The 25,809-nt window shown below is 39.5% G+C and overlaps 1 protein-coding gene across 1 annotated transcript in view; it reads right to left on the reverse strand.

Moving 5' to 3' along the window:
• Positions 1 to 1,757: 1,757 nt before the first annotated feature.
• Positions 1,758 to 25,809, reverse strand: part of TUSC3 (tumor suppressor candidate 3) — a 501,792-nt gene continuing 477,740 nt past the window's right edge. The window contains exons 8-10 of the mRNA XM_077279707.1: positions 18,329 to 18,401; positions 12,956 to 13,046; positions 1,758 to 3,156 (exon numbers count right to left, since the gene is read on the reverse strand). Of these exons, the coding sequence (XP_077135822.1) occupies positions 3,141 to 3,156; positions 12,956 to 13,046; positions 18,329 to 18,401 (180 nt within the window). The 3' untranslated portion in view covers positions 1,758 to 3,140. The remainder of the gene's footprint in view (positions 3,157 to 12,955; positions 13,047 to 18,328; positions 18,402 to 25,809) is intronic.

Genomic DNA, 25,809 nt, shown 5'->3' on the forward strand with positions numbered 1-25,809 from the left:
ACAGCAGCGTTTCCACGTGGTATTTTCCGCAGCATGTGCAATGCGGATTTTGTTTTCCATAGGTTTACATGGTACTGTAAACCGGATGGAAAACTGCTGCGAATCCGCATCGTTCAATCCGCTACAGATCCGCAGGCAAATCTGCAACGTGTGCACATACCCTAAAGTTTACCAGAGTTCACAGTCGTCGGGTCTCCCGGCAGCCGTGAGGCCCGGAAACCTTTGAGGGACACTTTAAGGTTACTGTTGGAACACCTGGAGGCTGTGAACTAAAGTTACCTCGAATAACCTCTGCAGTCTCGTTCTCACGATCATGGCTCATGGACGATGATGTTACTGAGGTGATCACCCATTAGAAAAATCAGTGTACGAGGTGGGACCTAGTTGGTTGTTGTAGGATCAGCTTACATTTTTTTCTTAATTAATAAATGGGTAAACCAGGGAATGTCTGGGGGAGTCTTCACATAAAATTTAATTCCTGTGTTTATTTTTAATTCAACTTTCTGGGTTTGTAATGGAGGCATCTGACAGATGACAACATTGGGTCACCATGGCAACAATCGGGCCAGAGGGATGACATCGCCGGGACATGGTTTGGAGTGCACAGAGGGCTCCTTCCTTCTGCATGCCTGCTAAATGCTGTAATCACAAGTGATCACAGTATTTATGGGGTTACAGTGCTGGGAGCAGTGCGGGCACCGCTCCTGCACTGAGTGCTGGGTGTCAGCTGTCAGAATCAGCTGTCCCCCGGCGATGGTCGTGCGCTCAACCCGTGTGCATGCAAAATCGCCATGACATAGCCATACGTCCAAGGTCTTTAGGTACCAGCCGACCTGGACGTCTGAGTACATATCAAAGATCGTGGAGTGGTTAAACAAATATTGTATTATTTAATTCTGGTGATTTGTGGATTTATTGTGGATGGACGAATTGGATCCATTCCAGGTGAAGACTCTTTGTGGAAAGTCAGCCAGTCAACAATAAAAGGAATTGGAAGGTTATTAACCTATATTTTTGTTTTTAAAGGGAATCTATTACCAGGTTTCACCACCAAATGTGAGAGCAGCTTAATCTAGGGACAGAGACGCTATCACTTACTGGGTTGCTTGCTGTAGTTTAGAAAAAACACAGTTTTATCAGCAGGAGATTATCATTAGCTGTCTATAAAACCTGCTGCCATGTAGCCCTCCATATTTATAGGTTCTGTATAAACTCACCCACATCATTGATTGGCAGAATTCTGCCTATGCATAGTGTACACAAAAATCTGCCAATCAGTGGTGTGGGAGGGGTTAGACAGAAATGAGCATTCACAGAACTGCTAGATGTGCAGCAGATAAAAGTGATTTTAATCCAAACTATAGCAAACAGCCCAGTAAGTGATACATCATTGGATTCAGGGTCTCTGCCACTACATCATGGTGCATTCAGATGAAGGACTAAAGACCAGGTGACAGATTCCTTTAAAGATTTCCACAAGACTGTTTGAAAAAGAATGATGCAGAAAATTCTGCAAACTTGAAGAAACTTATATTATGGTTTTATTTCCATCATTCATTTGTAGGTTGTAACTTTAATTCAGTAATGACACAACTAAGTAAATGTATTGCACCCACTTAAAGCCTTTTATATCAATTCATGTTTTTTCAAGTTGACTAAATAGTAGTCCCAAAAAAGTGGCTGATTACAATGACCAATAATCAGGTTTATAAATCCCATCTCCCCCAAGCTAAACAAATACATCTGTAAACACAAAATGCAATTCAGATTTTTTTTAATACATAAACATAATAAGACATAACTCACAATATCTGATATTCCAAATGTAATAAATTATGAAATATGAACAATTTTACCATTCATAAACATGAGACTTTTTGCTCTTAATTTTATCATTTATACATTGAACATTCTTAAAATAGACAAATAATGTCACAGAGAGAAACGACTGGCTGAGAATATTTGGGGAATCCATCTAGCATAGTAAACAGGTAAATGAAAAAAGAAATGTAGATGCCTGTCTGCCTTGTGTTATAGGATGTGTGTGGGAATTTTCGAACAGGATATTGTGGTGAACCATTAACATAAAAGCAATTATATCGGATAGATAAGCTTCTCAATTACATTTCTCCTTCAATGGAAAAGCGCATTTTATGCAGTTCAAGCAAGGCCTCTACACTTCTTGTCATATTTGTCCAACATGCATATTTTATGGCCTACATTTCTTGTCTTATTCAATGGTGAACTTTCTTTTTATTGGGTTTTTAATATCATGGTAAAAAAAAACTTTTTTTCAAGTTAAATGTAGTTGAAAATAAAATCTATATACAGTACAGACCAAAAGTTTGGACACACCTTCTCATTTAAAGATTTTTCTGTATTTTCATGACTATGAAAATTGTACATTCACACTGAAGTCATCAAAACTATGAATTAACACATGTGGAATTATATACTTAACAAAAAAGTGTGAAACAACTGAAATTATGTCTTATATTCTAGGTTCTTCAAAGTAGCCACCTTTTGCTTTGATGACTGCTTTGCACACACATGGTGTTTACTTCAGTCATGACTTTTGACTTTTATATTTAGGTTTTCCATATTTTTCAGAACATGGAGCTATACCCTTCATGTTTGTATACACCATTTCCATTGTATCCACTGATCTTTACTACTATATGTGAATTTATGACAATCGGGTCAGTAAAGATGTTTTTCTATTTATGTTTGTAGTTCCTAGCAGTTGAAAAAAAACTCAGAAACCCAAAAGAAAAAAACATTTTCTTCCTCCTCCCGTTTGAAGTATATATAGGTATATGTCTGTCTATCTTACCCATTTAGCCGGACTGAAGAACATAGAATAAAGCTGTAAACGGAAGACATTTAATTTGGAGATGATGCCACTAGAAATATATAGTAAATTTATAAGTACTGTATTCTATGCTAAAAAATCTAATTATATTTTCATTAACAATAAAAATTCAGGCGCAAATTAATATACCATAATATACCACAACACTAAAACACAAAGTAAACAAACAGCCAGTGAAGTGCGAATAATGAATATATATGCCATGTGTTCCAGCAGGAATGCTTTGTCTTCAGAATAAACTGTGACATCTTGGGAATGCGGGTATATTTCATTTAATTAAAAAACTGAAACAGAAAACAGAATACATTATCCGTGAAAGCCCTGGTATTATTAATGTTATTAATTACATCGCACTAATTAAGCTGCTATATAATAACATTGTCGTCAATAAATTAACCTTTTTTTCTAAAAAAAATAAAAATATTTTTTTTAACAGTGTAACATTAACTGCTCCTGCTTAAAGGGTTTATTCCATCTTCAGAAGCAGAGCGCACCGCTCCGCAACCTCCTGACTCTTTGATTGTAGGGGTCGGACGATACTGCTTGACTGACAATTCAGGCCAGCAGAAGTGGTGTGATACTGGCCTGTGTGTGCGCCATTGCTGCTATGTGGGGCAGCACTTAAGTTGGCCCATCTCAGGAGCTAACCCCTCTCTAGAGTGATCTCAGAAGCTAACCCCCAGTAGCCACCTCTCCTAGACAGATGCGGTGGCTGGTCCCCTTGACAACAAGGAGGAAACATTGAAAAGGAAAACACAATTATCAGGAGAAAGGAGGCATATAGAAACATGAAAAAATGACAAATTAATTGAATTTTGCAATTGCTACCCAACAGAGTTGGAGTGAATTGGTTTTCATCAGTAATCTTTGGTCACTGGATTACAACCTGGAGAGCTGCTTTCAACCTGATGGTATCCGCAGCTCTTCTTTTCATTAACCAGTTTTGCACAAAATCACATGTGCATCACAACGTAAATATACATCAAGCCAGACTGACTAATCAAAAGAAGAGCCACAGATGCTAGGAGATAGGAGAAGGTTCTCAAGAATCCCACCAGCGGGCACAAATTACTGACATGGCTGATTGATCGGGTCCTGTTTATTGATTTGAACCAACTCTACTATCTATATTTACATATTAAAGTCAATGGGAAAAGACCCTCTAAGGCTTCCATACATGACCTGCATTTGAGGCTAATAACCATTTTGAATCTTAATATTACTTATACACCGGCTTTATTCATATTTGTTATAATGCTGGTATGGGTTTACTTTATGTAAAGTTTTGTAATGATCTGAAAAAACAAAACAACCATTTAAAAAGACTTTAATGAGCTACTAAAAACTGGGCTAACCACCATATCTCATTAAAACAAAGTATTAGGCATTAGGATACAAAAAGTGATGGGAATAGACAATTGAATAATACTCCTGTCCAGAACCCAGCTAATCATGATTTAATGTTCCAGCCCCCTGCCAAAGGATCATAGTATTTACATATTATTCATGTAAAAATATTATCTTTTGTCAAGGGGATAGGACATTAAACCATGATTAAGGGAAAAAGTTGGGAGATAGACTGGAATATTAATCAATTGTCTATTCCCATGACTTTCTTGTTCCTAATGTTTAATCCATTGTATTAGCAGACAGGGTTGTTAGCCCAGTTTTAAATTATCAATAAAAAGTGTTTTTAAGCTTTTTTTTTTCAGGCAGTGACAAAGTTTAAAATACGTAAACCGTCTACTTGTTATCAGTTTGCTTATTGAATACTGCACAATGAGGTCACTACAAGAAATTATTTCAGTGCTGGCTCTGACGAAGAAGTGAGAATTAATGTTAGGGTCAAGAACAGCAAATCTCAAGGTCATGAAGGATTGGGCTATTATTCTACGCTGCAGCCGGAGGCTTTTGCTAGTGGTTTAGGGTAAGTTTACGCTTGCCGATTTGCAGCTGTTAAACAGCTGCCAATAAACCACATGTAAGCTGATTAGTGGTCATTTAACAGCTTGCTTAGGTCAGCCAGCCGCACTTCCAACTTCCATGCGCATAGAACAATCGTTACATATGATCTTTCAGTGCATATAGAGTATCATTGTTCTTTGCAGCACATCTCCTGTTTACACAGAATGCAAGCTTAAAAGTCATTTCACCTGAAGAAGGATCGTTTTGCTTATTTATCGGGTTATTATCAGCCTATTTAGACAGGCCAATTATCATGAAATAGGCATTGTTATGAACACTCGTTTCCAATAGTCTAGTATATAGTGTATATAAACCCTTACTGTCTTCTGCCCATTTAGTGTGCATAAAGATACAGCAAAGGTCATCATGCCTCACAATTAGAGTTGAGCGAATTTGTTTGGAATCGGTTGCCGAATCTGAATTTGCCATATTCGTGGCATATTGATATTCTATTCGTACAAAATTTATGTTTAACGATCGATTTCAAACATATTTGGCCATTTCTACTCCCATTGACTCCAATGACATTCGGCGGATATTGCAAATACAATATTCGCAGCCAATCATAATCGGAACCGAATTTTGAAAAATTCACTCACCTCAATTATCTTCATAATTTGTCACAAAAGGTTGCCTCACTTAAGAGTTAATATTAAGATAATTTCAAGTGCAACTGTTATAACATTTTTTACATAGCGTAGACACTGCAAAAAGCTGTCAGTCAATCATGATGTGCATATTGTGACCCTTGCCGATCGCACAGAGCACTGATTTGAAGTGTGCAGCTTAAAGGACAGGGTATGGGCTCAATACTAAGTCAGAAAACCGACTAGAATATTGAAAGGATAAATTAAATTGAAAAACCAGAAAAACGTACTATCCTTAAAACGATATTTTATTATTAAATTGTCTAAAATCCCAATATATAAGACTCAAATGTATGCAATCAACATCAGCCAACTGGTTTTGTTTTTTGGTTTTTGTTGAATATCTTGTTCTGTTTATTTTTGGACAACTTAGGGTGTAATATCTATATCACCCAACAACATACTTACATCCATTGAGTGTACTCATATATCTGCTAACCTTTTCGGAGGGATGCTATCTTGCCTAGGGATCCACTCTGTACATTAGCTTTATTGGTCTGTCTATGATTTTTGGGTCATCAATCACTAACAAAGACAGTGACCTATTGTCACATCTATTAGAGGCTTCACTACTCATGACCTCCGAATATTTAACTGAGCACACTCCAACTGTGCCCTGCTGTACCCCATAGCTCTGCACTATTTATTTTTTCAAAAATTTTTTTTTGAGGTAACTGTGGGGTACATGCTATTTAGTGCATTTATGCAGCTATGTCTGCAGTGTTTTTAGAATTTTTCGTTCACTTTTTTCTTTTTTCACTTTATCACGTTTTTTGGTTAGTGTGACCTATTGGTCAATTTGTGTGTGTATGTCTGTGGGTACCTGGGTGTGGGTAGCAAGTAGGACCCTACTAGGGTAAGAAGGGACAGTCGACGGTGAGCGGGGGCGCCATATCGAAATCTAGGGTGCCAACCTCCGCTGGTAGGTAGGTTTAAGACACTTTAGGGCCACCTACAGGGACTGTGTCAGGCTTATCTGCTATTTTCTCCCTATTTTTCTAGCTTACCCAACCCAGTTGGCTGATGTTGATTGCATACATTTGAGTCAATACTAAGTCTAAGGGTCTTTTTACAGCTGTGTGAAAATCAGTGTACTGACCCACAGACTTACTGTTGAGACTTACTAAAATGACCAGTGACCATATTTTGTGCTGTGATATACTAGTACTGTGTTATCCAAGTCAGAATAACCTTTGCTAGATCTGTATATACAGTGGGTACAGAAAGTATTCAGACTTTTTTACATTTTTCACACTTCGTTTTATTGCAGCCATTTGGTAAATTCAAAAGTTCATTTTTTCTCATTAACCCCTTAAGCCCCAAGGGTGGTTTGCACATTAATGACCGGGCCAATTTTTACAATTCTGTCCCTTTATGAGGTTATAACTCTGGAACGCTTCAATGGATCCTGATGATTCTCACAATGTTTTCTCGTGACATATTGCACTTCATGATGCTGGTAAAATTTCTTTGATATTACCTGCGTTTATTTGTGAAAAAAAAACAAATTTGGCGAAAATTTTGAAAATTTCGCAATTTTCCATCTTTGAATTTTTATGCCCTTAAATCACAGAGATATGTCACACAAAATACTTAATAAGTAACATTTCCCACACGTCTACTTTACATCAGCACAATTTTGGAACGGACATTTTTTTTTGTTAGGGAGTTATAAGGGTTAAAAGTTGACCAGCAATTTCTCATTTTTACACCATTTTTATTTACGGACCACATCACATTTGAAGTCATTTTGAGGGGTCTATATGATAGAAAATAACCAAGTGTGACACCATTCTAAAAACTGAACCCCTCAAGGTGCTCAAAACCGCATTCAAGAAGTTTATTAACCCTTCAGATGTTTCACAGGAATTTGGAATTTGGAATGTTTAAAAAAAATGAACATTTAACTTTTCTTCACAAAAAATTTACTTCAGCTACAATTTATTTTATTTTACCAACGGTAACAGGAGAAAATGGACCCCAAAAGTTATTGTCCTATTTGTCCTGAGTATGCCGATACCCCATATATGGGGGTAAACCACTGTTTGGGCGCATGGCAGAGCTCGGAAGCAAAGGAGCGCCGTTTGACCTTTCAATGCAAAATTGACTGGAATTGAGATGGGACGCCATGTTGCATTTGGAGAGCCCCTGATGTGCCTATACATTGAAACCCCCCACATGTGACACCATTTTGGAAAGTAGACCCTCCAAGGAACTTATCTAGATGTGCTGTGAGAGCTTTGAACCCCCAAGTGTTTCACTAAAGTTTATAACGCAGAGCCGTGAAAATATAAATTCTTTTTTTTTTCACAAGAATTATTTTTTAGCTCCCAGTTTTGTATTTTCCCAAGGGTAACAGGAGAAATTGGACCCCAAAAGTTGTTGTCCAATTTGTCCTGAGTATGCTGATACCCCATATGCAGGGGGAACCACCGTTTGGGCGCATGGCAGAGCTCGGAAGGGAAGGAGCGCCATTTGGAATGCAGACTTAGATGGATTGGTCTGCAGGCGTCACATTGCATTTGCAGAGCCCCTGATGTACCTAAACAGTAGAAACCCCCCACAAGTGTCCCCATATTGGAAATTAGACCCCCCAAGGAACTTATCTAGATGTGTTGTGAGAACTTTGAACCCCCAACTGTTTCACTACAGCTTATAACGCAGAGCCATGAAAATAAAAAATAATTTTTTCCCACAAAATGGTTTTTTAGCCCCCTCAAATTTTTATTTTCCCAAGGGTAACAAGAGAAATTCGACCTCAAAAGTTGTTGTCCAATTTGTCCTGAGTACGCTGATATCCCATATGTTGGGGTAAACCCCTGTTTGGGCGCATGGGAGAGCTCGGAAGGAAAGGAGCACTGTTTTACTTTTTCAACGCAGAATTGGCTGGAATTCACATCGGACGCCATGTCGCGTTTGGAGAGCCCTTGAAGTGCCTAAACAGTGGAAACCCCCAATTCTAACTGAAACCCTAACCCAAACACAACCCTAACTCAAACACACCCCTAACCCTAATCCAAACTCTAACCATAACCTTAACCACACCCCCAACCTGAACATGCCCGTAAAAACTGAAATATCACAAGGTCATAAGTATTCAGACCCTTTGCTCAGACACTCATATTTAAGTCACATGCTGTCCATTTCCTTGTGATCCTCCTTGAGATGGTTCTACTCCTTCATTGGAGGCCAGCTGTGTTTAAGTAAACTGATAGGACTTGATTTGGAAAGGCACACACCTGTCTATGTAAGACCTCATAGCTCACAGCACATGTCAGACCAAATGAGAATCATGAGATCAAAGGAACTGGCCAAGGAGCTCAGAGACAGAATTGTGGCAAGGCACAGATCTGGCCAAGGTTATAAAAGAATTTCTGCAGTACTCAAGGTTCCTAAGAGTACAGTGGCTTCCATAATCATTAAATGGAAGAAGTTTGGGACAACCAGAAGTCTTCCTAGACCTGGCCGTCCAGCCAAACTGAACAATTGTGGGAGAAGAGCCTTGGTGAGAGAGGTAAAGAAGAACCCCAAGATCACTGTGGCTGAACTCCAGAGATGCAGTAGGGAGATGGGAGAAAGTTCCACAAAGTCAACTATCACTGCAGCCCTCCACCAGTGGGGCCTTTATGGCAGAGTGGCCCGACGGAAGCCTCTCCTCAGTGCAAGACAAATGAAAGCCTGCATAGTTTGTTAAAAAACACATGAAGGACTCCCAGACTATGAGAAATAAGATTCTCTGGTCTGATGAGACAAAGATAGACCTTTTTGGCGATAACTCTAAGCGGTATGTGTGGAGAAAACCAGGCACTCATCATCACCTGCCCAATACAATCCCAACAGTGACACATGGTAGTGGAAGTATCATGCTATGGGGTGTTTTTCAGCTGCAGGGACAGGACGACTGGTTGTCATTGAAGGAACCATGAATGCGGCCAAGTACAGAGATATCCTGGATGAAAACCCTTTTCCAGAATGCTCTGGACCTCAGACTGGGCCGAAGGTTCACCTTCCAACAAGACAATGACCCTAAGCACACAGCTAAAATAACAAAAGAGTGTCTTCAGAACAACTCTGTGACCATTCTTGACTGGCCCAGCCAGGGCCCCGACCTAAACCCAATTGAGCATCTCTGGAGAGACCTGAAAATGGCTGTCCACCAATGTTCACCATCCAACCTGATGGAACTGGAGAGGATCTGCAAGGAAGAATGGCAGAGGATCCCCAAATCCAGGTGTGAAAAATGTGTTTCATCATTCCCAAGAAGACTCATGGCTGTACTAGCTCAAAAGGGTGCTTCTACTCAATACTGAGCAAAGGGTCTGAATACTTATGACCAGGTGATATTTCAGATTTTGTTTATTTTTCAGTCAAGATGGGGTGCATGGGAAAAAAAATATATTTTTTTAAATTTACCAAATGGCTGCAATGAAACAAAGAGTGAAAAATTTAAAGGGGTCTGTTAGGAGTCGAGTTCCCGCCGCTGCACAAGGGGAATCTCGAACCATGTCTGCTGCGGTCTCCCATTCTGCATCAGCCGCAGTGGAGCCTGCTCAGCAGAGATGTCGGTCCCAGCGTCTCACTGAATCTGATACTGTGTAAAGGGTTACTGCTGCCTCTCCAGACTCTGCTATTGTACCCTGCAATGGTCTGCGGCGAGCAGGCTTTTCTGGGACTAAGTTCTGCTTTGCACACACTGAGCATGCCCAGGGTAAGATCACTCAATGGAGATCAAGGGTCACATGCTCAGGTACTGCAGCAACTTCCATTGGTCCTCCAGGAAGGTCCTGAACCTGATCAAGTTCTGTGGCAGTCTTCCATTGGTCCTTCTGGGAAGGTCCTGAAGTTGCTGCAGCTATAAAAGGTTCTCAATGACCGCATGGCCATGCGCTAGTATCAAATATGTACGAGCTCAGCACCAGTCTGGTCGTGTGTGTGGTCAGGGACCCGGCTGAAATAAGCCCATAGAATGCTGGCACCTCCGGCGAGGAGTTTTGTGTGTGTGCAGTCAGGGACCCGGCTGAAATAAGCCCCTAGAATGCTCGCACCTCCGGCGAGGAAATTCTTATGAGTGAATTCAGGGCTGGCTAATAGCCATTAGAATTCCGGCTCCACCGGAGAGGAGCTGCGTGTTTGGTTTGGACTGCATGACCACTGTCGGCTCAACTCAGTAGCTGTGTCCCCTGTGAGCTTAACAGGGTACAGCGTTCTCTTTACTACGGGCTCTGTGAAGTAACAGAGTTCGTTTATACTAATTTACTTCACCGCCTTACTTAGCAGCAGGTTATTTCCTGCACGGTGGATCCCGGGTTGCGAACGCACCTATCTCACCTAATAAATATATTCGGTGCGTTACGCCAACCCTAACAGGGTCTGAATACTGTAAGTACCCACTGTACATATTTAAGGGGGAGGCCAGGAGGTTTTATTTAAAGTGTGCAGCCTTTGTAAGTACTAAAATGCCATCTCTGTGCTTCTTGTCGTCCTCACCATAATAAGAAGTTTGGTATAAGCTAAAGCTTTGAATGATGTCATATAAACCAGATGGCAACATGAACTGCTCGACTGAAAGGACTAGGGTTGTCATACAGTATAACCCTAGTATCCAGAACATCAGTTGAACTGATGCTGAAACAGAAAAGATGCTCTATAACTACAAATAGATTCCAAATTCTTCATTCTTGGCATCAACACCGACCTCCTGAACTCACTAATTGTAGCAAAAAGTTCATATATTCCATATATCAACTGATTAAAATATATTAAATTTGTCTCCAAAAATGATTTCTACCATTGGATATCTGAGGTTCTAAAGGTCTAAATCTAAAAGTTATGAGCCATAGCGTTTACTCAGACAACTACAAGTGAGCTACACATCCTGGAAATCTGAACGTATGTAAAGTCAGGGTTGAATAAAGGATTAATGAAACAAATAGAACGGCAATGTGTTTGTAATGTGTGTATATTGTAGAACAAACCTCAAGAAGATAAATTTCAAGAAGATCAGTATGACATTATTGCCTTTGTGAATGAGCCTCAGAGGCGAGAGCAAAACTCAAAGTAATTGAAGATAACATAACATCAAAGAACCAATTTCCACATTTCCAAATTACATGTAAAACCATCAGAATAATTATCCATAGGCCTTTAAAACCTGTAAACCTGGATATGAAGTTTAATTATGCATGGCACTTGTGTACTCCGATACGTGTAAATGCAAATTGCAATCTTTAGTGTTCCAAGGCATTGCTGCACTTACAGATTTCAGATTTTTAGACATTCTCTGTTCTGTTTAATGCTTTTCAACAGCTCATCTGAGATGAATAATAAGTGTTGTTTTCATCCACTATAGAAAACAACCAGAATTCTTTAATTATCCTGCTCGCTGATAGCGACATAATATGAGACTAAGAAAAATCGATATAGTGTGTAAAAATTCTATAAGACTCATGGAATTAATAACTAAATAAAGGGATTAAAAAAATAAATAAAAGAATGTCTTATGTTTTTTACAAATTAGCGACAAAGGAGAGAAATGGTCTTCAATAAATACATAAGAAAAACCTTCATTACATCTGTATACAGTAAGAATTTATGAAACATCCATCATGGTACAACACTCAGCACGTTAAATAAAAAATATAATTCCATTTAGGACCCCATCACAAGCAGCACGTGTTATATAGGGAATCTTTCATCTGATTCATCCAGCTATTGCCGTCGTTGTTGTTTTACTTTGCTTCAGAGAAAACATCCTTTGTAAAGAAATCCGTGGACTGTGTGTCTTAGTCCATTCCACATGAGTGACAGATCTCTGCCCATATGTACACAAAAGGAGAGACCTATTAGTCATGGGCAGCGGAGTGAGGAGAATCTGACAGGGGACATGCCTCTGACTACTCAGATGCGTTGTCCCTGGTTGGCTTCCAAAGTATGTTATCTTAGAAATACCATAGCCTTTAAGAGTATAACATTTTTGGCTGTAGTCACAACCAATGTGTGATTCATGCGGTCTGTGGTACGAGCGGCATGAATCAGATGAGAGGTTCCCTTAAACCACTGTGTGAACGTCATAAAGCCAAGTACAGTCATCTGCCCATAGCTAAGTGCCATGATGTATTAGTAGATATCCTCTATTCAAATGGTCAGTCACATGGTTACATTGCCCGCAATGTCTCATCGCATACAACATGTGAAGATCCCTAGTCTATCTATGTATGGCATTCACTTATTTTATCTAGGTCACTCTACAGGACGTAAAAAGGTTTTCAGAAAAAAAAGTCCTATTTACCTACTTTTAGGACTTGTATGAAAATCTAATGTAATTTTAGGCTAAATTTGTGCGGTAATATACAAAATTCACAAACATTCAAGCACCACCATATCTACCAACAATATATTCACACAAATAAATCAAAGACATTATAATACCCTATGAGAACACTCACAAATGAAAAAATATGCTAGAACATACCTGTATGGATAACCGTGGTATTTTGAGCGGAAAATTGACAGTAGGAAACTGAAGAAAAAGACCACAAGGCCTAGTCCCACTAGACATATAACTAAAAAAAAATCAACAATAAACCTTAATTATAAACAAAAGTCACACACATTGTATATAACTTTGATGTACACAGTACTACATATCGAATATTTGGTATTAGGAATTACATAAATATTATTGGAATGATGCATATAATAATTTACAGATTTAGTATGTCCTACACACAATTTGTATTATAATAAAATAATGTTAAATGATATCTCGACTAATATAATAGATATAATATACTATATGTCTACTAGCATAGTTTTCATCTACTGTACCGTTATTGGATTTATGAATAGGTTAATATTTCACAGTCATTACGTATAAAGGCATTTCGTAGATAAATGTGTTAGAGGTTCAAAAAAATAAAAATAAAAACAATAACACAGATTTTTTGTAAGTAAATTCTTTCATTTGCAGGCTTCCCGGCTTGCTGATTGCTTTCCTGCTGGTATTGGGTGCACACTGTTGATATGATGAAGCACTCTGCCAGCTATAGTCAGGGCTTTGAGCTATAGCAGAGCATTGCTCGGCTTACAATATTCCTATTTATAGAGCATCACAATAAGCATAAGTAATTTAGCATAAAATGAAACATACATCAAACCAAATTTTATATTTTCACATGGCATAAATGCTAGGAGCTCGAAATACAACTCTATGTGACACAGTGTAAAATGGGATTACTTTCATAATTCAAGTCACTGTACATGCCAGATTTATTATGCTTCACAAAATTATGTTTGACTGAAATGCTTAGCTAAAAGTAAGTGCCTCCATCTCCATAATAATGAGGTTAGTGTAGAAGATATTGAAAATGCCATCTCATATTGACATCTAAAGCCAAACCGTTGTGTGGCCTTAGAACTAAGGTTATTCGTAATCCAAATTTGCCAATATTAGGACATAAATCTATGAAAATAAGATATAGGTCATGGTCTCGGGTTCTAGTATCATCCTTATATAATGTACATTAGGTAGATTTTCTTAGTTCTGGTGAATAGATAATTTTCTGATATGACATACACGGAACAGTCTTTACAATATATGGATGTTGTAGTGCTGAGAGAGTACGACTCTTGTAGTACCAGAATTTCTTAGTGAGTTGTCAATAAGCTGGTAGAGACATTTTGTTAAACCCCTTGTAGGGGGCAATTCATTAATTTTGGCATAGCGAATACTAGTCATAATGAAGCGCTTGTGGAGTACGGTCACCTGATTCATTAAGCACTGTGTGCCGCTTAGTGAATTAGGCGCGGGTGTTAACCAGCATGCGCCGCCGCCAGGAATGTACGCTAGCCAAGAACTGGCATACATTTCTTGAGCAAGTTATACCACTTTAGTAATGTAAATTATGATGAATTTCACTGATGGATGTCACCACGGCCTGTTACACCTATGCAATTCCATATTGGCGTAGCTGGCCTGTAAATGCCAAAAGTCACTATATTTTTGTGCAAAATCACTACACATAAAGCTACAGACATCATTGTAATTGCATGACAGGACCCTAATAGGCAATTTTATGAGTTCAGGTTCCCTTTAATTAATATGATCAAAAAGTCACATGGCACCAATAAAAACAACAGCTTGTCATGAAAAAAAAAATCCTTCCTACAGCTCTGCTGATGAAAAATTGTGAAACATACAGCTCTCAAAATATGGCAACCCAAAAACTAAAAATTCTTTTTTTTTTTTTCAAAGAGTCTATTTTATTGTGCAAAAATAATAATAAAAAAGAAAACAATATAAATTTGGTATTGCCATGTTTGTATTAATCTAAAAAGTAAAGTTAACAATTTACTTACAAAGCAAAACAAATAGAGTAAAATTTAAAATGCAAACAAATAATGGCAGAATTTTGTTTTGTTTATATTTTTCCCAAACAGTTAATAAAAGTCTGTGACTTTGTTATGTGTAATCCAAAATGATGCCTCTAAGCAAGACAACTCATCCAGAAAAAAAAGCAAGTCCGCATATTACTTACACTACCGTTCAAAAGTTTAGGGTCACTTAGAAATTTCCTTATTTTTGAAAGAAAAGCACAGTTTTTTCCAATGAAGCTAACATTAAATGATTCAGAAATACACTCTATACATTGTTAATGTGGTAAATGACTATTCTAGTTGCAAATGTCTGGTTTGTAATGCAATATCTTCATAGGTGTATAGAGGCCCATTTCCAACAACCATCACTCCAGTGTCCTTATGGTACTTTGTGTTAGCTAACTGTGTAAGAAGGCTAATGGATGGTTAGAATACCCTTGAAAACCCTTGTGTAAGTATGTTAGCACAGCTGAAAATAGTTTGGCTGATTAAAGTACCCATAAACCTGACCTTCATTTGAGCTAGTTGAGAATGTTGAGCATTACATTTGTTGGTTCCATTAAACTCTTAAAATGGCCAGAAAAAAAGAACTTTCATGTGAAACTCGACAGTCTATTCTTGTTCTTAGAAATGAAGGCTATTCCATTAGAGAAATTGCCAAGAAACAGAAGATGTCCTACAATGGTGTCTACTACTCCCTGTAATAATTATAGGGGACAACTCAGGAGACTATTTGCGTGGAACAAGACAACTACAGGACACAGTTTTATAAGTGGTAAAGTCAATATTATCACACGGTGATTCAAACAGGTGCAGAGAGAAACTCAAGTCCACAACACTTGGTGCAAATATCAAATGCAGCTCAGCAGTCTATAGGAAACTTCAGATGAAAATGCAATCACGCAGAAAGTCTATGAAGCACAATTATTCTTGAGGATACTTGACACGAATAAGTCCTTGCTTAGTCCAAAACACAGATAGATATGCTTATAAGGCAGTTCAAATAATATCTTAGCTCAACCAGGGAGGTCTGGGTAATAGTCTCAGGTTCTTGCAGAGCAGAAACAGCTTACATGTCCAGCAAATGCAGATGGAAGTAAACATGAGCAGCAGATGAAGGAGGATTACTGGAACTGGTGTATGCAGCAGGAACTCAGAGCAGAGTAGCAGGAAAACCCCACAGGTTCACAGGAGCAGGTATATAGCCAGGGAGTCACCAGAGGTCAGGAGCTGGATGCAAGACAGAATACTCTAGCACAGACTGAAGGCTGGGGTGGAGTTTTATAGCACAAAGACACAGTGCACATGAGACCAAAGACGCCATCTTGGAAAAGGGCAGTAATGCACAAAAAGGTAATAAAAATGTTCAGAGTCCTGACATTACTCCCTCCTTAGAAGCGGCCTCAGGATGATCCTGGACCTGGTTTCTCAGGGAATCTCTGATGAAAACAAGAAATCTTCTGTTGGGCATTGATGTTTTCCACAGGTTCCCAAGAGTTTTCCTCAGGGGGATATCCCTGCCATCTTATCAGATATTGGAGCCGATTCCTGCGAATCCTGGAATCAACAATTTCCTCCACCACAAATTGTTCTTGCCCATCAATCACCACAGGCTGCGGAGGTGGCACAACACGTCCCCAGAAGGTATTAGGAGATACAGGCTTTAGTAAAGATACATGAAAAACTGGGTGTACCTTCATAGTCCTAGGCAGCTTCAGCCGGCAGGCCACAGAGCTCACAATACCGTTGATCTTGAAAGGGCCAATGAATTTCTGTCCAAGTTTTTGTGAAGGAACGTTTAACTTCAGATTTTTAGTTGCTAACCACACGGAATCTCCTACCTCCAGGAGCTGGATGCAAGGCTGAATACTCTAGCACAGACTGAAGGCTGGGGTGGAGTTTTATAGCAGGAAGACACAGTGCACATGAGACCAAAGACGCCATCTTGGAAAAGGGCAGTAATGCACAAAAAGGTAATAAAAAATGTTCAGAGTCCTGACACTCCCTTCAGAGGAGAGCACAAACAGGCTCTAACCAGAGTAGAAATAGAGGTGGGAGGCCCCGCTGCACAACTGAGCAACAAAACAAGTACATTAGAGTCTGTAGTTTCAGAAATCAACGCCTCACAGGTCCTCAACAGGCAACTTCATTAAATAGTACACGCAAAATGCCAGTATCAACGTCTGCAGTGATGAGGTGACTCCGGGATGATGGCCTTTAGGGCAGAGTGGCAAAGAAAAAACTATATCTGAGACTGGCTAATAAAAGGAAAAGATTAATATGGGTAAAAGAACACAGACATTGGACAGAGGAAGATTGGAAAAAAGTGTTATGGACACACAAATCCAATTTAGAGGTGTTTGGATCACACAGAAGAACATTTGTGAGATACAGAACAACTGAAGAGACGCTGGAAGAGTGCCTGACGCCATCTGTCAAGCATGGTGGAGGTAATGTGATGGTCTGCGGTTGCTTTGATGCTGGTAAAGTGGGAGATTTGTAGAAGGTAAAAGGGATTTTGAATAAGGAAGGCTATCACTCCATTTTGCAATGCCATGCCATACCCTGTGGACAGCGTTTGATTGGAGCCAATTTCAACTTACAACAGGACAATGACCCAAAGCACACCTCCAAATTATGCAAGAACTATTTAGGGAAGAAGCAGGCAGCTGGTATTCTATCTGTAATGGAGTGGCCAGCGCAGTCACCAGATCTCAACCCCATAGAGCTGTTGTGGGAGCAGCTTGACCGTATGGTACGCAAAAAGTGCCCATCAAGCCAAAGCAACTTGTGGGAGGGGCTTATGGAAGCATGGGGTGAAATTTCTCCAGAATAATTAACAGCAAATTAGCAGCAAATTAACTGCTAGAATGCCAATGGTCTGCAATGCTGTAATTGCTGCAAAGGGAGCATTCTTTGACGAAAGCAATGTTTGAAGGAAAAAAATTATTATTTCAAATAAAAATCTTTTTTCAAACCTTATCAATGTCTGGACTAGATTTTCAATTCATTTGGCAACTAATTTGATTAATAAAAGTAGGAGTTTTCATGGAAAACACAAAATTGTCTGGGGGGTGACCCTAAACTTTTGAATGGTAGTGTATGTTGCAGGAAAAAAATTAAAAAGTTATGACTCCTGGAATGCAACAATAGAAAAATTGAAAAAAAAAATGGTTTGACATAAAGGTCAAACCTGGTTGTTATTTCAAAAGGTTAACTTTCAAAAGACAATCCGAGGGGGCATCAACTCCAGGGTTACTATTTATTGCATCTTGTCTGGACATATGTTAGCGCAACATGATTTCTTATAGTACGCTATAAGCTTTCTAATAACTGTACACCATACCAGTGTAGTAGTAACCCCCCTTCTAGTTATTTAACAGTCGGTGTACTAGGCTACATATACAGTTCATATTCACATAAGTAAAGCATATTGTATTCCTTATAATGGTGCCATAAAATAACTCACTTCTTCTTTTTCCAACATCTCCTTTCGAGGTTGCGGCTTCATTGAGTAGAACCATTCCCATGGTGATTGCTGCATCTATATCTGTGGTTAAGGAGTCCTAAAATGTCATCATGGTTGAAAGAGACACATGAGTCAACAAAATTTGACAGACTGAGCTCCTAGTTACACTTTCACGTTCAGAATATGTTGAAATAGTGAACATAATAGAAGCTGAAAACATTTTATAAATTACAATTCTTTAATGGACATAAATACAAGTCAAAGTGTCTCCGGTCAATGTGTTTTCTACTGCTCAAAAAACACTTCTTAGGTATTTTGTAGGTTACCAAGTTTGTCTTAAGCCACTTTTCAAAGTGACCAAATTGCAGTCTAACTTAAAAATGTATAAAATAATCACATTTCTTAAAGAGGAATTCCCTACCATTCCCCAAATACAAGCGTTCTGATGTGCCAGTGGCAGTGCGTTCCTGAAGGTAGATAGTTCAGACCAGTGACATGTTTGTACCATTGGTCATCAGAAAATTATGGGGTGCTCACAGTATATATACTTGGTGCTCAGGAGACAAATAATATAATGTATAGGTGAACTCCGGCACTCACTAAGAATCCAAACAGTAAAGTTGATTTTTCAAGTCAAAAAAGAATTTATTTTAAAGTTCCAAGGAAAAAAATCAAAGTAGACCGGTAATCACAGACATCAAAAATTTTTGATGTCTGTGATTACCGCTCTACTCTGATTTTTTTCCCTTGGAACTTTAAAATAAATCTAAAATAAATTATTTTTTTACTTGAAAAATCAACTTTACTGTTTGGTTTCTTCGTGAGTGCCGGAGTTCACCTATACATTGTACCATTGGTCAGATCGTCCTCTCTCCCGAAGTGCTAGCAGAGGCAGCTTTACCTCTGTAATATGGGAGATGCGTAAGCAAAAATGAGGACAGAATAATGACAAATATGATAGTTGCGTCACTCTACAGTATTATTATTTATTTTTAGAGCACCATTGATTCCATGGTGCTGTACATAAGACTGTGTTACACTGAAAATACATATATAAACTACAGTGAGCAAAGTAACAATGACAGACTGGAACAGAGGGCCTTATCCATGCATACCAGATAATGAGGAGGAGACAATAGGTTTGGGGGTTTACAGCAGCTCTGGTGGTGGTGAGGTGGGTTTTTGTACACTATGCTTTTTTGAAGAGATGTGATTTCAAGTTTTGTCTGAAAATTACACATGTAGAGGACAGGACAATCACACATGTTAGAGCATTGAATTCAAAATTAATGGGGGATACTTGGGAGAAGTCTTTGAGTCGATTGGGCAAGAAATGTACGTGTGTGGAGGAGTCTTGGGAGGACTACAAATTACATTTGTTAAGCTATCAGCAGAACATCACATGTTTACAATTTGCTGTCGAAAACATTGATTTTTTTTACTGGTATGAATGATCCGATCACTCAACAAGTCAGCATTTTTGTCATTTGTCGAGTGATTGCCGGCATGTTTACACTGGCAGATACTTGGGAACTAGTGTTCTTTTGAAAGCTCATTTGCCGATTATCTACTTGAAAAACTAACAATAACCTGTAAACTTTCTAATCCGCACTCCAACAAATAAAAAGCTACAATGATGCAATGCTGAGAACATCACCATTTCAATTCATACATAAAGGATTTCCCCTGTTATCTATTATTTCATACTTTACCAAAAAATGCTAGGCATTCTATAAAATCCCTAGAGTATGTAAGGTCAGAATGAAATAACCTTATTTCATATATTACCGAGAATGCTAGCCAATCAATAGAATACATTTATTTCACACAATGTCCGTAACCTATACATGGCCGAGTGTTGGAAACAGCCAAGCACTTGTGTTACCCACTGGATGTGAACACTGTATATGCCTAGTAAATGACAGCATGCAGAGTTCTACTGATCAATAGAAATAGTTACGTCGATAGCTGGTGAATAGATTACAATTACGCAGAGAGGATGATGCTATGTAATTAATGCGGATCCCAAATTTGTTGATCTTCAAATGAATGCTCACTGAATTGCTGACAGATGGTTCTTATCCAAAAGATGCATGATTTATTATTTGATTCTAGATGCTTTACTACAATATCGGTTATCATTATGTTATTGGCAGATGACATGATGTGCACATTAATAAGGTGAAAAATCTTCAGGCTTCTATAAATACATTACAGTAACCAGGGCGTTGTGTGGAAGACTTTTGTCATCTCCTTGTGATGCCCTTGTCGGCAAAAAAAAAATTTAGATCACTAAATCGATCTTAGAAATCTGAAAGAAAGCATAACAAGCACGATGTTCTGCAGTATTGTGACCTGAAAGACTATTCCAAGAGCACATCTCTAGGAAACGCAACAATGGCGAAACCAAACAGTTCTCCTACGCCCTTCATTTTAACAACACTTAAGACTGTCGAAAACTTCCGAGGGTGTTACTATTACTAGAAAAGGGCTGCACATGATGAATGCCAACTCCTTGTCAAGTCATTAAATGTGAAATGATAATTCTACTACGAGTGGTAAGTATCCCCTTCAAAGACAAGAATGGTCCCCAGCTAATTGATAATGCTACTAAAGCTTTCATCCTGCAAAATTACAGACACCAAGATGGAAAGTTCAACAGGCACCATTATAGTCGATAGTGTCCGCTGAGCACAGATGGTGACAGCCATGAGGACATATGAACGCAGCTGTGAATCTAGCCTTATGTTAACAAATTGTAAATACCAGTAATTTTTTTAATGTAACTGTATATAGTAAAGTAAAGCAACAACCTAAAACCTGGTCCTTCAGGCCCTTGAATGTAAAAATCTGCAGGCAGAGGCAGTACAAGTGGAAAACTTTATTTCTGCCTCTGAATCCAATTTTTGTTTTTAGTTTTATGCTGTGTGAACTTTTTTTAGAATAGGCTGTCATACGTGGATACATGAGGAACAATGCAATTTCTAGCCATAAAGACTTGTATTTGCCTTTTCCACCAGTTTTCTCATTTGCATATTCTATTTCTAATTTTTAGTTAGTGGGTGCAGACCAGTTGCCATAAAGTCTACCAAAAACTGCACACGCAGAAAAGAAGATCCTGCTTCCCTAACTCTTTGTAGCACACTCTCGGAAGTGGGTGCAACATGGGGGATATTATACGGCAGTACTGAGAAATGTAACTGTGAATCCAGCAGTAAAGTGAGAAACAACATTAACAGAAAGACCTAATGTAACATTTGAAAATAGATCCTTATTTCCTGAAAAAGAATGTCCCAATGTGCAAATTAAGTCTTACCCTGAGGACATTAAAATCTCCCCATCAAATTTGATATTTCCTCTAGGATCTAGAAGGGAATTACAAAGATTGACACTATCAGAATGATTACCAAAAGAAATTTGGACGGTTAGACAGCTATAAAATATCTTAGTGTCTAACAAATTCTAAACATCTCCATCACTTCAAGTTTCCAAATATCTCTTCCCATATAAAACAACAAATTTCCCTTTTCTTAAAGGGATCTCCAATTTCTGTAATGCAGAATATAATCTTCTTCCATTCTCAAAATTTCACATTGAAAAATGGAAAGCAGAATAGAATACTCCCTTCCTTCTCATTGACTGGCTACAGACCATACAATAGCAAAACAGGTTTGGCTAGTATCTCCATTAGCTATTCATACATAAGTTCCTCCCAACCCAAATATTTGCTAAAGACATTGTGGCAAAGTGGCACAATGTTTCATTTATGTATGATGGTTATGCACAAAGATTTGTTCCTTATGGAAAGATTTCTTGTAACTGCCCTTTGCTGGTTATTAATTATAGGGGGACCCTAAGACATTTTTTTGAGGGTCGTTCATTTAATAGCCAATAAAGGCTAAATATACAGATCTGAGCTGATGTTAATAGCCTGGAAAGCTTCATGGGTATTACCCCCTTCCCAGGTTATTAACATCGGCCCCCAGCCATCAGCTTTCCCTCTGCTGGTTAAGAAAATTGCAAGGGAGCCCACGCCATTATTTTCTGAAAAATAATCTTTCAATAATTAAGGACTGTACATGTACAGTAAAATGCACACACTGTACTAATTGTATTTGTCACTGAAATCTGTATATCTACCTATTCTACTGTATGTGTATTTACTGTATGTAATCCATCTATTCTATGCTGTCGGCTCCTACTGCGATTTTACACTACACGTCTGCTTAATTGTGGGCTTTTCTTCTTTCTATTTATCTATGTAAATAGACAGCCATTACATTCCAGTGTCAGTTGAATTCCAACCAGAGTACACCTCACTCTACTTAATGTGCTACTGATTAGGTGATCACTTGAACCAAATCATATTTAGCAAAGAAAAGTATAAAAAACACTGCTGTGGTGTTCACAATCCTCTTGCAATAGGACAAGCTGGCTGGCAAAACAAGTGCTAGTAATATCCCAACAGTAATAGGAATGAAAAAAAAACTTTTAGCCATGCCAAAGGAGTTGAAAAGAAAAGTCTTGAGTGAGGAAAGGAAGGGCTCAATTCTGGCTTTACTAGCAAAGGGACACAGTGAGCATATTGCCTCCATCCTTAAAATTTCTAAGACGGCAGTCCATTACAACAAGGTCAAGCAGCAGATATTGGGGATAACAAAGCTACAGACTGGCAGAGGGCAAAAACGACTCTCCACTGACCGGAATGACAGTCATCTTATTGGAATGTCACTCAGCAACTGCAGGATGACATCAAGTGACCTACAAAAGGAATGGTAAATGGCAGCTGGGGTGAAGTGCACGGCAAGAACAGTTCGTAACAGGCTCCTAGAGGCAGGGCATAAGTCAAAGACCATAAGGATTGGATCATAGAGGACTGGAGTAAGGTAATCTTTTCTGATGAGTCAGATTTTCAGCTTTGCCCAACACCTGGTCGTCTAATGGTTAGACGAAGAACAGGAGAGGCGTACAAGCCAGAGTTTCTTGCATCCACTGTGAAATTTGGTGGAGGATCAGTGATGATCTGGGGATGCTTCAGCAAGGCTGGAATTGGGCAGGTTGTTCTTTGCGAAGGACATATGAATTAAGCCGCATACAAGGTTATCCTGGAAAAACAGTTGATTCCTATTGCTCAAGCAATGTTCCCCAACTCTGAGGACTGTTTTTTCCAGCAGGACAATGTGCTATGCCACACAGCTAGATCAATCAAGGTGTGGATGAAGGACCACCACATCAAATCCCTGTCATGGCCAGCCCAATCTCCAGACCTGAACCCCATTGAAAACCTCTGGAATACAATCAAGAGAAAGATGGTGTTAGGGCTAGCGGAACGCACCAAATAATTAGAGAAAAGGAATAAGGTGCGTTCGCAGCCCGGGGTCCACCGTGCAGAGATGGAACCTGCTGCTAAGCAATGATGGACTATATGGCGGTACAATGAGGATACACACTGGTTAGCTTCACCCTGTGTGAAATAGGCGAACTCTGTTGCATCACAGGGCCGCAGTACCGCACGTAACAAAACTAATAAATAACATGAGAGTGCATGCGATGCCGCACTGGCAGACGCCACTAACCACCCAGACTTGGGTTTGGAAAGCGCGGTGATAGCGCACGGCGCCGCACTGGCGGTCACAGCAATAGACGCTGTTTGTGTACCAGTGTTGGTTACTAGTCGGGCGCTAGATTACAATCATCCTCCTTACGTGAGCGTTTAAACACAAGGGAGGGGAGGATTAAGAGCGACTTTCACTCACAACACACACACATAAACAAGTGTATACTAGCACATGGCCGTGCAGCCATGCAAACCTCTTATAGCTGCAGCATGTACAGGACCTTCCCAGAAGGACCAATGGGAGGCTGCCACAGAAGTTGAGCACCTTCAGAACCTTCCTAGAGGACCAATGGGATCTGCTGCAGTATCTGAGCATGTGACCCTCGATCTCCAACGGGACATCTTGCCCTGGGCATGCTCAGAAGGGGAAAAGCAGGACTTAGTCCCAAAAGTGTCTGCTCGCCGCTGCCCAGCACTGGCTTCCATGGCAGAAGCTGGAAAAGCAGCAGTAACCCTTTGCACAGAGTGAGACTGAGCAAGACGCTGGGACCGACGTCTCCGCTGAGCAGGCTCCACTGCGGCTGATGCAGAATGAGAGACCGCAGCAGACATGGTTCGAGATTCCCCCTGCGCAGCAGCGGGAACTCGACTCCCAACAGATGGCTAGTCACAAGCCATCAAACAAAGAACTGCTTACATTTTTGTATTAGGAGTGGCAAAGGTCACCCAAAAGCAGTGGACTGGTGGAAAGTATGCCAAGACGCATGAGAGCTGTGATTAAAAATCATGGTTATTCCACAAAATATTGATTTTTGAGCTCTTCTTGAGTTAAAACATTAGTATTTTTGTTTCTAAATGATTATGATTTTTTTGCATTATTTGAGGTCTGCAAGTAATGAATTTTTTTGTTATTCTGACCATTTTCTCATTTTCAAAAAATAAATACAAAATTTATTGCCTGGAATTTCGGAGACATAGTGTCAGTAGTTTACAGGATGAAAGAACAAGAGTATAAGCCGACCCGAGTATAAGCCGACCCCCCTAATTTTGCCACAAAAAACTGGGAAAACTTAATTACTCGAGTATAAGCCTATGGGAGGTGGAGCCGCATATTCATTACTGTAATGAGCGGTACCATGTGACCACTCAGTACAGGAAGAAGCTGCGGCGCTGGGAAGCAGGGACGTGCAGGGACCACGCCAGGAGCAGGTGAGCATAATTAGACAGCCCCCGCTCCCCCTCCCCTGCCGACCCCTGGGTATGACTTGAGTATAAGCTGAGAGGGGGACTTTCAGCCCAAAAAAATGGGCTGAAAATCTCGGCTTATACTCCAGTATATACGGTACATTTTACTCAAAAATATACCTATAAAGAGAAAAATCAGACAAACTGAACAGTTTGCAGTGGTCTCTTAATTTTTGCCAGAGCTGTATATACACTGCTCTAAAAAATAAAGGGAACACTTAAACAACAGAATATAACTCCAAGTAAATCAAACTTCTGTGAAATTAAACTGTCCACTTAAGAAGCAACACTGTTTGACAATCAATTTCACATGCTGTTGTGCAAATGGAATAGACAACAAATGAAAATTATTGGCAATTATCAAGACACACTCAATAATGGAGTGGTTCTGCAGGTGGGGACCATAGATGACATCTCAGTACTAATGCTTTCTGGCTGATGTTTTGATCACTTTTAAATGTTGGTTGTGCTTTCACACTTGTGGTAGCATGAAACGGACTATACAACCCACACAAGTGGCTCAGGTAGTGCAGTTCATCCAGGATGGCACATCAATGCGAGCTGTGGCAAGATGGTTTGCTGTGTCTGTCAGCGTAGTGTCCAGAGGCTGGAGACAGGCCAGTACACCAGGAGACATGGAGGGGGCCGTAGGAGGGCAACAACCCAGCAGCAGGACCTC

Source organism: Ranitomeya variabilis, chromosome 1 (genome assembly GCF_051348905.1).
Source record: "Ranitomeya variabilis isolate aRanVar5 chromosome 1, aRanVar5.hap1, whole genome shotgun sequence".
NCBI classification, from domain to species: Eukaryota; Metazoa; Chordata; class Amphibia; order Anura; family Dendrobatidae; genus Ranitomeya; species Ranitomeya variabilis.